The sequence below is a fragment of the Lactuca serriola genome, chromosome 1, assembly GCF_051521515.1.
Source record: "Lactuca serriola cultivar US96UC23 chromosome 1, Lser_US96UC23_V15, whole genome shotgun sequence".
NCBI classification, from domain to species: Eukaryota; Viridiplantae; Streptophyta; class Magnoliopsida; order Asterales; family Asteraceae; genus Lactuca; species Lactuca serriola.
Genome location: NC_136408.1, coordinates 47683117 through 47696513, shown reverse-complemented (window position 1 = coordinate 47696513; position 13397 = coordinate 47683117). Strand labels below are relative to the sequence as shown.

The 13397-nt window shown below is 37.2% G+C and overlaps 2 protein-coding genes across 2 annotated transcripts; both read right to left on the bottom strand.

The window, feature by feature from the left end:
- Positions 1–2565: 2565 nt before the first annotated feature.
- LOC145087148 (uncharacterized) lies at positions 2566–5011 on the bottom strand. The gene is made up of 5 exons (XM_079025056.1): positions 4739–5011; positions 4142–4646; positions 3501–3954; positions 3319–3400; positions 2566–2924 (listed from the first exon to the last, which is right to left on the bottom strand). The coding sequence occupies exons 1-5, from the start codon at positions 4784–4786 to the stop codon at positions 2688–2690; spliced, it is 1326 nt and encodes a 441-aa protein (XP_078881182.1). The 5' UTR covers positions 4787–5011; the 3' UTR covers positions 2566–2687.
- Positions 5012–5146: 135 nt separating this feature from the next.
- Positions 5147–12391, bottom strand: LOC145087137 (1-phosphatidylinositol-3-phosphate 5-kinase FAB1B-like). The gene is made up of 11 exons (XM_079025046.1): positions 11961–12391; positions 10296–11830; positions 10072–10225; positions 9653–9997; positions 8862–9566; positions 8419–8750; positions 8214–8337; positions 7966–8127; positions 6520–7875; positions 5820–6083; positions 5147–5739 (listed from the first exon to the last, which is right to left on the bottom strand). Exons 2-11 carry the CDS (start codon positions 11507–11509, stop codon positions 5434–5436), a joined length of 4962 nt encoding a protein of 1653 aa, XP_078881172.1. The 5' UTR covers positions 11510–11830; positions 11961–12391; the 3' UTR covers positions 5147–5433.
- Positions 12392–13397: the final 1006 nt, after the last annotated feature.

Below are 13397 nucleotides of genomic sequence, written 5' to 3'. Positions count from 1 at the left end.
TTTTTTTAAATCAACCGATTTTTCTTTAACTTTTTACGACACACATCCCTGGTGTGTGGTTGATTTTAAAAATTTAGAAAAATCATAATTTCTCCATACGAAGTCAGATTCTTACGAAATTTATAATTCTGAGATCGGGGTGACGTGTACTTTCGGGATAAGTTATTTGTATACAAAATTACACAATTTTTCGTATTTTTATATTTTTCGGACGTTTTGACTAATTATTCTTATTTTTTGGAATGTGAAATCTTGTATTTTTATCATAGATTGATAAATATTTCATATTAAGTCTTTTATATTAGAGGTTCTTTATGTTTAGTGGTTAGCGATTGGCGATAATTTTCGAAATTATTACAATTTGGGCCCTATAATCCTATATTAATGCACTAACTTCTAGGTGTGCAGATTCTCTCAGCCTCTATCTCCAAGACTGAAACCCTAGCCTCCACTTGTTCATCCTTCTTGTTTTTGGTGTTCTTGAGTGATTTTGGAAGAAGAAGAAGAAGAAGAAGGTTTGTGGGCCAAGGTGCAAGATCCATTCAAGTGTCTTCCTTCTTTCCTTTCTTTGAACTTTTGTAAGTTTCCAAGTCCCAAGCTTTATGCTTATTACCTTCTAGATCTAGGTATGTATGCTGACTTGGTCCCTTTTGTGGAGTTATGTTGGAGTTTGGGTAATTCCTAGTTCATAAGTAATGTTTTGGGATCTTCTGGACCCATTGTAGTTGTAAAGTTGGAACTTTACCTTCTTATTAACATGCATGGTGTTGGTTGCTTATTTGATCCCTTAGAGAAGTTAGGGTTTGAGATCTTCATTGTTTATACATAGGAAATAGATAAAGTTGGAATCATTACTTGAATCTGGTCTAAGCTTTGGAGCTATATGCTTAAGGATTAAGAGCTTAATATATTAAGATGTCTTGGACGTTCTTCGCGATGTTGGCCGCGTTAAGCAACCACGACTGTTTTGGTTTTAAGTAAGCGCAGTGCGACCAAGGAGCTAGTTGTGACGTGGTGATGGTTGACTGTTGACTTTTACCCTTGACTATTGACTTTTGACCAATTTGACTTTTGGGCAATTTGGAGCTTTTGAGTTATAGACCGAGTTTTAGCTTAGCTGACTTGTTGGACTTTGAGTAGTTGGTTTCAGAGTTCTTTTATTCAGGTGAGTGTACTCATTATATTATGTAGGACATTGGTTTCAACGTATGGTTGTTGCTTGTATACTTACATGCTTTGTTGGGTGAGACCCATTAGGTTAGACCTGTTGGGCAAGGCTTGCATGGTTGAAACAGACCCATTAAGCAAGGCTCGCATGGTTGAAACAGACATGTTGGGCGAGGTCTGTTATTTTGTTTGGTATGTGGTATGTTTGGGAACCTACTAAGCTTCATGCTTACGGTATTAAGTTTAAATGATTCAGGTTGTTCTGGTAGCAGGGGAAAAAGCCCAACGTGATTGCATGGCATACTTTGATATGTTTTGAAACTTCCGCACTTTTTATTTACGGCGTTGATACTCTGATTATTGTTTTGAAACAAATGACTTTTATTAAATCCTTAAGAATGGAACCAAAACAAATGTTTTTGTTATTAAATGAAAATTTTATTGTGAAATTTGAGATGTTATAATATCTTGACAAACAAATATATTTAGTTATCTTCCAAATGAAAAAAAGAATGTATATTAAATTATCCCAATATATTAGGTGTATGAAATGTCATAGAATGTTTATTATTTTTCAAGTTGTAAGTCAAAGATAAGATAAAGTGTAGTACTTATAACCTTCTAAGACTCTTCTAGTGTCCGGTTTTATCTAATATGCTTCAAATTTATACTTCCAACCACCCATTGTTTTATCATTTTTTTTTGTTAGATGTGACTTGAGAATTAACGAATTGAATGTATAACACCCTGTCTGAGCAAATTAAAAACATTGACACCCGATATCAACATTATAAGTGTTTGGAGTAGGTTGAGGGCCATTACGTGCGACATTGTTCTAGTTAGGGTTACATTTTATATTTCCTTATAGAATACGGCTGATAGCTATGATTTTATTTGTACTATTGATTTTCGACCTCCTGAATAAGAATATTCTTTTATTCCTTATGGATTATTTCTGAAAATTGATAATGGAGAATATGATTTTGGGCATTAGAGTGGATCCTAAAATGGTTTTGATTAGTTAGTTTTCTCATTTACCAATGAGTTTGTTGGCTATATCACATCCAAGATTCGGCTTTGGGCAAATTTATTATTGCCAATGCGAATTTACTATCACATCAAAAGTAAATCAGTGACCATATAGGATCCGGGTTTGGTCATTAACTAGATTCTAAATTAGTTTTATGATTTTCCAACAGGATCCTGGTTTGGGCAATCCATATGTTAATACTCACCGGCCAATTATCATTCAAAGCTTAATTGGCAATCCATTAAACTACAAAAATTCAATGCATTGTGATTTGTCAAGTCCTTCTTCGTAATTACAAAGGTGCCCTATTCAGGTCACCTACAGTTAAAGCTAAAAATGTTGCAACTTGCAAGTATTAATTGTTACCATTTGTTCATCAGAGTCACTGGGCAATTGCATTAATTCAGTCATCTTTTACTATCTGTGAAAGATTTAAAAAAAAAAATACATGTATAATGTCGCAAACAAAAAACATCAATGGTTCATCTAATTAAGGATGAAGATTATTACAAGGGAAGCAACCACAAGAGCCGCTGTGCCCAGAAAAATGCATGTTTTGATGCTGGTTTATCGTCTTCTTCTTGGCTTGCTCTGTTGTTGCTTTTTCAATTTGCTCAGTGTGCTCAATCTGAGCTGCTGCTCTTAGCTCCTCAGCTTTTCTATGAACCAATGCCATTTTTCTCATCATCTTCTCCTCAAATTTTGATCTCATCTTTTGAATCTTTACCTACAAATACAATATATTAATATGATTATCCCAAGCCCTTAATTATCACATTACAGATTTACAGTCAAAAGCTAAAGATATGAAATCAAAATATATATCCTTTCCATGTAACTTTTGTTTGCATGCCAACTTTTTTAAATGATATTCAAACTCCAAGCTCAAATCCCAAGTAACACCACTGTGAATACTGAATAGTAGCTTCACATGGCTTGGTGAGTAGCATTGAATATTTGAATAAGAGATTTTGGACCTTTCTGATGCTGTATTTTTTACTATATATTTTAAACTTTTGCTTTGGAACAAAGCAACAACAAGTTGAACAGCAAAATAGAATAGTTTAAAACATAAATACGTAACAAATTTTGAAAAAAGAAAAACAAGATTTTTTTTTTACCTCAAGCTTTCTTGATTGAGCTTCTGCTTTAGCATTTTGGAGATCCACCCAAGCTTGAATTTTTGCTTCTTCTCTTTGGTACCTACATTACATAAAATCACAAAAGTCAAGTTAGTCAACATCGATCTTTAATTACACCCAAAACCATTTATGCACATAAACACAAACGATGATTTATTCACCTTAAACAGCACTTAGTCTTCTCTTCTTCTTCCCAAACAGAAGGTCGAGGCTCTGAAATGCTTGTTCGACATTCATAGTTCATCTCAAAGTGTCTCAAGCTCTTGGAAATTTCCTCTTCTTCCTCCTCCCTGGAGCTCCAGTTTGAAACAACCAAATCAAAAGGTGTTCCTAGCTTGAATTTAGCTAAATTCAAATCTTGTAATCCTCCAATATTGTCAAAGGAGCTTTTGATGTTTGGATCCAATGGGCCTGACCTACTTGCAGGTGTGTTGTGTCGCGGTGGTGACAAGCTTTTGAACGGCGTCGGGCATCGTGAAGTGGTGGAGCTCCCAAGAGGAGTCATCTCCGTTCCGATGTCTCTGCTAGAAGGATCTTTGAATAGGAAGCTTTCGTTCAATGGCTCCGAACATTCCAGTTTCGGGAAATTGCGTACTACTTCGTTTGTGAATTTATCTGTGTGTAATAAATAATAAAAACTTAAAAAGGTAAACATGCAACATTTCCAACATAAAAAGATGGGAATTCCATGCATGTACAAAAGAAGTAAAGCAAGGATTATGCATGTGATGATAATAATTAATGTTTAGCTAATAAAGACAAAAATAGATGAAAAGGTATAGAAGAGAAATTAATGGTTTACCTTTTAGAACATCAAAAGATTCTGAAGGTGAGGTCCCATTCCCATTATGATGGCGGTGTTCTTGACAGATTGAAGCCTTTTCCGCTGGTTTCTCCGATACAACTTTTATCTGTTGTTTGGTTACATGACTTCCATTACTGCTACTACTAGATTTTCTGGATACAAAATCTGCAGACTTTACAAAACCATTTAGATGGTGATGATGAGTGGTGGATTCATGGTCCGAAACAAGCCATTTTTCAGCGTCATTCCATTTTGAGGGGACGAAGTTCTTTCTGGACGTATTATTCCCAACACTGAAGCTGAATACGGGTCGACCCGGTGTCGATGGAGCTTCGACCACATTTCTCTTGTTGTTACCTGCAGCTCCTCCACCGCCGCCGCCGCCTTTGTTAGCCGGAAATGACTTAACGAAGTCGGAGGTTTCCTTGAGATTGAGCTTAGAAAGAGGATCAAGAGATGTGCCATCCACAAATGGGTTCCCTTTCCTGACTCCTACTACTCCCTGTAGAATAAAAGAATCCATTTAGTAACTTTTTATTCATTAATTTAACAAAACCCAGGAAAAGATTTTTCAAGATAAAGTTAACAAAGTACCCCATGAGAAGGTTGAAGGTAGTTGGAGTTGGAGGTTTTGAGATCCATAAGCTAGCAATGTGGATCGAGAGAGAATTGGGTTGAACTGGAGATTGATTACTGTTAAGCTTTATTGGTTATGTCATATGTGGATGGATGACAGTAACGCCATGAAAAGGAGAGTTTTCTTGGGAGCTTTGGGAGGTGAGAAAAGCAATGTATTATGTATGGAAACCGATAAACGTGACTGATGGGGCTTGTCAAACTTTTTGTTTGTTTCTTTACACAATTTCTATAAAATTTCAAATCAAATCTTGCTGTTTCAAAACCGACAACATTTTCCCTGTTTGGGTATAAGTTTTAACCTCATGCATTTTAAAGATTCTCTTCTCCTGCTTTTGGAATATATATGTTTAACATGATCAAAACTTCAATACAAAGAAACAATTAAAGCTTTGAATATAAGAAAAACATTTAGCAAAGTGACCATCAATGTACACATACAACAACGACAAAACACTCATGTACAAAAACTGTTTGGGCTTTCTAACATCCTTTTTTTTTCTCTTTCACCTTGCAACAAATAACAAACCAATTCTCTAAAATCTTTTTCCCCAGAATATTCATGGATGATGATGATGCTCAAAAATGAATATTAAAAACATTATATATATATATGTAAAAAGTAAATCATGAAAATATACATCATTCATATATCATTCCACCACATCTTCAGTTTGTGTGTGTGACTTGCTTGGTACAACAGCTGGAGGAGACCATTGATCTGGTACCATAAGGAAGTAGGTTGTCATTGCTTTCCTAAATCTCTTTTTGTACTGTTTGGGTGAGATAACAGTGGGAGACGCGTTTTTGGGTCCACCAAGGAACCCAGAAGCCTTCACCCATGTCTCCAAATGTTTGTCCCATGTATACTGTCTCATGAAGTCGATAATCCCTAATACCAGTTCGTGTTTCTCTTCATCTACCCCAACTAGCAACGAATAATCCATCACATCAATCGACTGCATAAAACAAAAACAATTTAATTCAACCAACTTAATAACAAAATAAAATTATTTAATAATTAATACAACCAACTTACAGCAAGAAAAGCAGTATCATTCCAGACAGCTCTTTCCAACAAGCGTTTGGCTCTGTTTCCGACGAATATCGGAGAAGTTGGCATCGCTTCAATCAGATTCTGATCAAGTAATACTTTGTTACTCCCACTGGAATCAGGATTATACCGTGATCTTGAAGATCCTTTTAGATCATAAAGCCGTGTTAGATTCCTTCCGAATAAGAGATTCTCCATAACCAGCACATCCATCTTCGATTCTTTCCCGCCTTTCATTTGCTTAGTCACCTTGACATCATCAAACAAACAATCTTCACATTAATCAAAAGGTGTTGACCATTTTTCCAAAAACCCGTCTTTCTTTCTCTTTTGTCAAAAAAAAAATCAAAGATGCATAAAGAAACCTTTTTAAATTAGAGGTTTTTTGTCGGTTTCAGGAGCTTTTTTGAAAGCAAAATATGAATGCTTTTTCTAAAAGTGATTGTTTTATAAAACTTTTATTTATTATTTATTATTTTTCTTACAGAACATTTTTGAAAAATAATCTTACTATAAGATTATTTTGCTAAGCAACTAATAATCCATATTATAACACAGATTATTTTGCTTTGCTCGACAACCAATGTCACATATCCCTCTCTGGATCAGAAAGAATACAGGAAAAAATAATATCACAAAAGTTACAAAAATACCACAAGAAAACTAACCAAAATAATAAAGATACCTGATAAATGCCCAAAATCTTTGCAAGGCAAGTAGGGCTTCCAGTACCAATAGACTCGGATAGATACTTGAAGTACGCAGGAGCAAATTTGATAAACGACTCAAGCTCAGTTTTTGTAACTTGTTTGATTATGAACCTTTCATCCAAAGTTTTCGCAAAGAAAACATTACTTTTACCACCTTGAGCACCCCATTTTTTACATCGACTAAGAGACCGTATATAATCAAGTTCACAAGGGCAACATATTCTCCTTAACGCTTCGAATCGTTTCGCATAGTAACAAGTCACTGTGTACTTCACTTTCCCAAGTGGTCCATCATCTGTAAACTCAACTCTCGCGTGTAAAGCTGTTGTATATGACACAGGGTCAAGTATCAGGGAGCTTCGAGATGCTGACATGGACATAAGACTTTCATCTCCCATACTTCTAAGAGATTCAAGTGTTGTTTCATCAAAATTGGAAAACGACTGAAACATGACTGGATCAGCAGATTGTGATGTAAAGATAGAAGATGATGATGATGATGCTTCACCATCTCTTAGTCTCTCAAAATCACCGGACATTTGGGAGATGTAATCAGCTGAGAGCAGCGTGTATGATATGATACTTGTGGGTTCGTCATCATATACAGGGACAACAGTGTCATTTACACCCACTGCCATGAGCAACCTAGCGCCACCCTGGAGTTCTGATTCGCGATATGATGAGATGTAAACAGGTTTGTAATCATTGAGTGTGTCCAGCTTTTGAGAACTTGGTAAAAAGTTTTTATTCAACGCGCGGTAGAAGTTTAAAAATGGCATGCTGAACCAGCTTGTTGCTTCATCTATACTTTCAGAATTTCGTGTGGACAATGAAGGAGATGAAAGTGATGACTTGGATTCTTCCACGCGATCCGCCACTGAAGAATCTGCCACGTCAGCATCAGAAATGACGGATAGAGTATTATCCTTTTGTACCCCTGTGTGATTATTACCTGTCCAGGCAGCATCTAGGGTGTCTGACAAACTTGCCATAACAGAAAGCTGCCCTTCGGAGAATGACCTATTTACCCCTACATCGTGTGATGTTGATGGATCAGAATTTTCATGGTCAGAATCTTCGGTATCTTTACTCATCACTTGAGGCTGAGTCTCAGTAACATCTGAATCTTTGTATGAATCATTATTTTCGGATCTTGATTCGTTCAGATCGTCACGTGGACTGTTGCTATGAACACTGGCTGCATACACGAGTCGGTGGTCCCACACGTACGATTGGAATAACAGCTGTCTTCGCAATCGGTTGATCTCAAGTATATCAATCATGTTTTGGCCTTTTCTTCCCTCCTGGTTTAAAATCTTCTCAAGTGACTCCTGCAAATATATGTATATTGTATCACCAGATATGTAAAAGTCCATAAGATATGTAGAACATTTTCATATACTTATAAAAATAGGTCACACCTCAAATTCTGCTTTCTCCTTTTGTAACATATCTTCCAAATCTGCTATCTGACGTCTTGATGGTGAGCTACTATTAACTGAACTTTTCCCAAAATTCTTCTCTGCTATCTGGCTCAGGGCATTAAGGATTTCAGAAAATAACAGCTCGGCCCGGCTAACAACCTGTTCATGCAATCATGCATAAAACTAAATACATATTCCACTTGATCCAATAAAAAAATTAACATATTTGTAATAAATAGTCAAACCTCATTCAATTCATTTTGTATCCACTCCTGATTCTCAAATTTGAAAACAAGTTTCGCAGGTGGAAGGTAAACAGAGTGGACATCAATTCGTGCATAGCGGAAGCAAGCAACCATTTTGCCAAACCTGCATATATGAAATATGAATCAAGCACATTCTTCTTAAGCCTTATAATAACTAATATCCCATTAAAAAATTAATTAATACCCATAAAAGCGAAGACAGTCCCGATGTAGTGAATGGCCACAGTTTGCAACCCTGCTAGCAGCAGCATGGTTAGAAAAACTGAGTTCTAGAAACTTCCCAAATGATAAACCCCAGGCAGCATCTGACATCACAATTCTTCGAGTTGCAGGTGGGAAACCACTAACCCGTGGACACTTCAAGCACCTGTGCCACATCCAAATCTTACCTTCTTTTTCTCCTGGCAACAGAATTTCAGGCAACTTCTTCACGGATATGGTTAGTGTTCCTTGCCTATGTGTGTAACACTGTACATGTGCCTCTGAAGGCATCTCACATGAAGGACATCTATAACCCTGACAAATATGAGCAACACATAAAAAGTGATTGAGAGAGAGAGAGAGAGAGAGAGAGAGAGAGAAAGAAAGAGATCTAGAGAGAGAGAGAGAGAGAGAGATTTGACTTACTTGATCAAAGAGATTATCTCGAAGAAAACGACCCAATGGTTTATCAAAGTTTCCATAATATTTTATGCGAAAAAGATGAGACCTTTCACAGACAGTCCCTTTCCAGACACATCGTGATGACAAAGATACCAAAATGCTCTGATGATCTGATGGTGTAGGAGGGAACTCTTCCTTTGATGAAACAGATTCCTCTTTCCCATTTTTTCCATCCATTTGCAGATACAATCCATCATCAATATTATGTGAACTCTTAACCAAACTATGTTGGGGGTGAGGATGCCCGAACCCATTGGCAGTGACATCAGCAGAATCCTTTGTTTCAATTGGTAAATCTAAAGAAACTTGATGGTTATGAGTATTGGACCCAAGTGGCATCAGCATTACTTGTGCCTTCTGGCTCATTATAGAAGAAAATACATCTGCCATAGGAGCATTGTTTGACCTTTCTGTTTCAGTGTATTTATCGGATCTCTCGTTTGGTGGGAGAGTAAAACCAGGTATTGTTGAAATTGACCGATCAATACTTGATGCCTTATCAGGAAGTGCCACAGTTAGTGGAGAATTCAAGGGCAGTTCGGGCAGTGAAGCTCCTTCATCAGCAAGAAAAGATGTCTCCAATGCCAAATGATAAGCAGCAAAAACTCCATACTGAACCACATGCTTCACTTTCTTCAATTCATCACCACTTGCACCTCTGAGTAATATCTACATAAATCAACAAGCAGACATTACAGATTGAAAATTTGAAACACGTAGATAAAGAAATTTTTAACTTTTCATTTCTAACTTACAGTGCAACCAAAGGGTTTTGGACACCCTTCAAAGTACATCAATGTCTTCAAAGATTTCTTGCCAGCCTGGCCTGCAGTTCCATGTTCTTCAACAAACTTTTCCACATGGAACAAATCACAGTATCCCAATTTTTGAGAGGAAAGATGGTCAATTGAAGGAACTATCTGAGCACCAGTGCATCGGGCTATTCTTTCCAAAAGTGGCCTTTTGATATTCAAAACAAGTGATATGTCTTTCGCCAGAAGATATTCTTGTGCATATCTTGAAACTGATTTCTCTACCAAAAGTACATCAGGCTGGTGGGCATCTATCTTTGCTACAGCCATCTTTAGATGATCCATTTCCTAGACAGAGGGGTAAAATGGTAAATTTGAATGAACCAACATTAGCATAAAAAACAAAAGGGAAAAATAGAAACCTGTTGTAGTAAAGTATCAAAACTTGATAGGAGGTTAGAAACTCGTTGATACTCAAGAGCACCTCCAAGAATCATGAATCTTGGTTTCTCTATTCTTGATGTCATCCGCCTATGTGCCACATTTTTCTTACAAACAACTCCTTTGACCACCATACTGAAAAACCAAGAAAATTATATTTAGATATCTGAAAATAATTATTTACATAAGATACTCAAATTCTTACCTGTCAGAACGACGTCCAGTAGCTAAACATTTTATCTTCACATAACCTCCTGGATCCATCCCACCACCTTTACTTGTGTCTGGTTTTAGCAATGATGCAGCCTCCCATGACAATGATGTGATTATCTCTAACCAATCATCTTTATCATCTTCTTCACCTACAGAAAGGTTCTCAACCTGCAACAACTGAGATACTAAAGCCCTAAAGTGTCCATCGACTACAGTCTTCATTGCCTGCTTGTGCTCTTCATTTGATTTATCCCTATTGCGAAACTCTCCACTCCCAACAGTGTCTGAACTACGGGTATATCCCCACTCTCCTGCACCATCCCCATCATCATCATCATCAAATAGAAGTGGTTCTCTTTCGTCTTCTTCGTCTTCAGGTTCAGGAGGTAGCCATAGGACACCATTGTTCTCAAAATCAACAGGCTCGGATTCAATCTCTTGTGCAGCATATAAAGATGAAGAAGAAGCTTCACATTCATCATTAACATCAGGTTCATCTTCTTTTTTCTCGAAATACCTGGAATCAAAACTGTTTTGTAATGAAGAACTGCTTTCACTTTTTGCAACAGTGGCTTCTTCTCCATCTGGATGCACTTTACGAGATCCGTAATCATTGCTAACATCATCTAATTGTAGTTCATCATAATAGGAGTTATCAACAGTGAATTCATCGTTTAAATTTGATTCCATCACTGAAGATTGACGAGGACTAATTCCAGAATGATTTGGATTCTGTTGGTAAGAGTCGACTGAATGTGGGAAAGATGTACAAGTTACAAAACTACTGTCGGCAGTGCCACTAGATTTGGTACTGACGAGACTGGCAGTGGAAGGAGAGGTGATGAGATCCAGGCTGGTGACCTGGATCCCATGATTAACAGAGGTGTCTAAGCCACCCTGCTGCCATTGTTTGAAACAGTAATTACAAACCCTAATCTTCCCTGAATCTTCCCTGATGGTATCTGAATCAGTAGACTGTGGAGTCACCCAATTGTCAGTGCACTTGGCACAGAATACGCGGCCACAAAATCTACAGTGATGTTTGCGATTGTAAAAGGTAAACTGGGAATCACACTCGTAGCAAACCCTGCAACTCTGATCGGGCATCCAAAAGTCCCTCGACACATTAGCTGGCTCGGACCGCCGAGGGACCCATGATTTCAATGCGCCTACCAGATCAGATAATCGGTTGTCCGATGCTTCCATGGACAAGCAATCCCCTTATCGCACTCATTGCAAAATACTCATCTGTCTACAACCACATCTGATTTTCAATACAAGGTTAGCGATTCACAAAACCTAATCGACTTACTAGATCCTCGCCACAAACTCCAACTCGAAACCACAGATCAGATTGATGGAGTTAAACCCCAAGGATCGTCGAAGAATCCAAAACTTGGAATCAAACGTTTTAAAACCAGAAACAAGAAGTCTTACTCGAAACGCCAACGCGAATCTGGCTGTCGTCAACTTTAAACGCGGAATTAGTAGTTGCAAACCGATATTCCAGTCAATTCAATCAGAAGCCTACATCAGATAGATTTATGTCAAATAGACATGAAATAGCGAAGTATAGTTGAATCTATTAAAAACAAATTAAATATACAGGTAATCAAATTAGGAAAGTAGGCATCATCTGTGATGCAAGCTGTGTTACCTTTTGGATAACAATCAAGAATCCCAATCAGGTAGATCCCCAAGGGTTTAGATTATAAAACAACAGAAAAGAAAAGACAGAGATTAGAAAGGGAAAATGGACAGTCGCCCAACAGGTTTTGGACACGAAGTCATGGAAACCGTGAACCGCATACCGGAAAGGTAAAATTAGGTTTTCGTGAAGAGAAAGATGTTTGAAAGTTTGACACGGCGGTGTTGTTTTTAATCGCTTTGATAAAATGAAATGGATTTTCTTCTGGTTGTGATTCGTCGGTTGAATGAGAATCTACAATGGAGATCGAGAGTGTGAGGAGGGGCCGTAAAAGAAGACTTTTATTTCACCGCTTTTTCCATTTGCTTTGCTCGGAAGTACATACATACATCAAATTATCAATCACGGACACACCGGAAGCGGACGCCACGGGACCATCGCTTACTCTTTGGGTTTTTCTTCTTTACTTTTGACATCGCTTAACCGTTTTATTTTCGGATAACACTGTAATTATCGGCTGTTAGAACTCTTACGCAACAAGTTTTTGATGTATATTGTTAATTAAATATTCTCTTATGTTTATTACTCCTACCCAATTAAATGATAACATGCGTCATATTAGAGTATTAAAATATTATTAAATAAGCATTAAATGTTATACATACATGTTACTATTTTTTCTCTTATTTTTATTACTAAAAATCTTCCTACTCAATTAAATGATAACATGCGTCATATTAGAGTATTAAAATATTATTAAATAAGCATGAGAATATTTCATTTCTCATATTGTTATTCAAACACATTAATTTTTGACTAAACTGCACAATAATCCCTGTGGTTTGCTCAAAATTGTCACTTTGGTCCAAAAAAGTTTGGACTAGCACCAGAGGTCCAAAACTTTCACTTTGTTGCGTTTTTTGTCCAATCTATTATGTCTTTTTTCAAAATGACGGATTTACCCCTATTAATATGATTTTCTTTTTTTCTTATTTGCTTTTCTGATATTCAGATTATAAATAAATAAATAAATATACAACTAATAACCCTCCAAACCCCACCCCACCTCTCTCTCTCTCTCTCTCTCTCTCTCTCTCTCTCTCTCTCTCTCTCTCGTCAAACCCGTCGGAACAGGAAAGCAAAAGCAGCAAGGGTGTCATTGCCACCCTCTGTCGCCACTGTTGTGGAATCCCATCGGACACCACCAACCTCTTGACACCACATGAAGATCCCACCTCGATGCATGTTCACAACTCAGCTCGTCGGAACCCTAGTTGTAGGGATGATGAATCTCGCAGGGCTTCATCCTGAAATTCCATGGACATCCCCCAAATTCAAAGTTACATGTGATACTTTTGTGATTTGGGGAGTCATCGGACCTGAGCGAATCTTTGGTTCTGGAGGTTTGTTTAGAAATTTGATATGGATTTTTCTAATCGGTGGTGT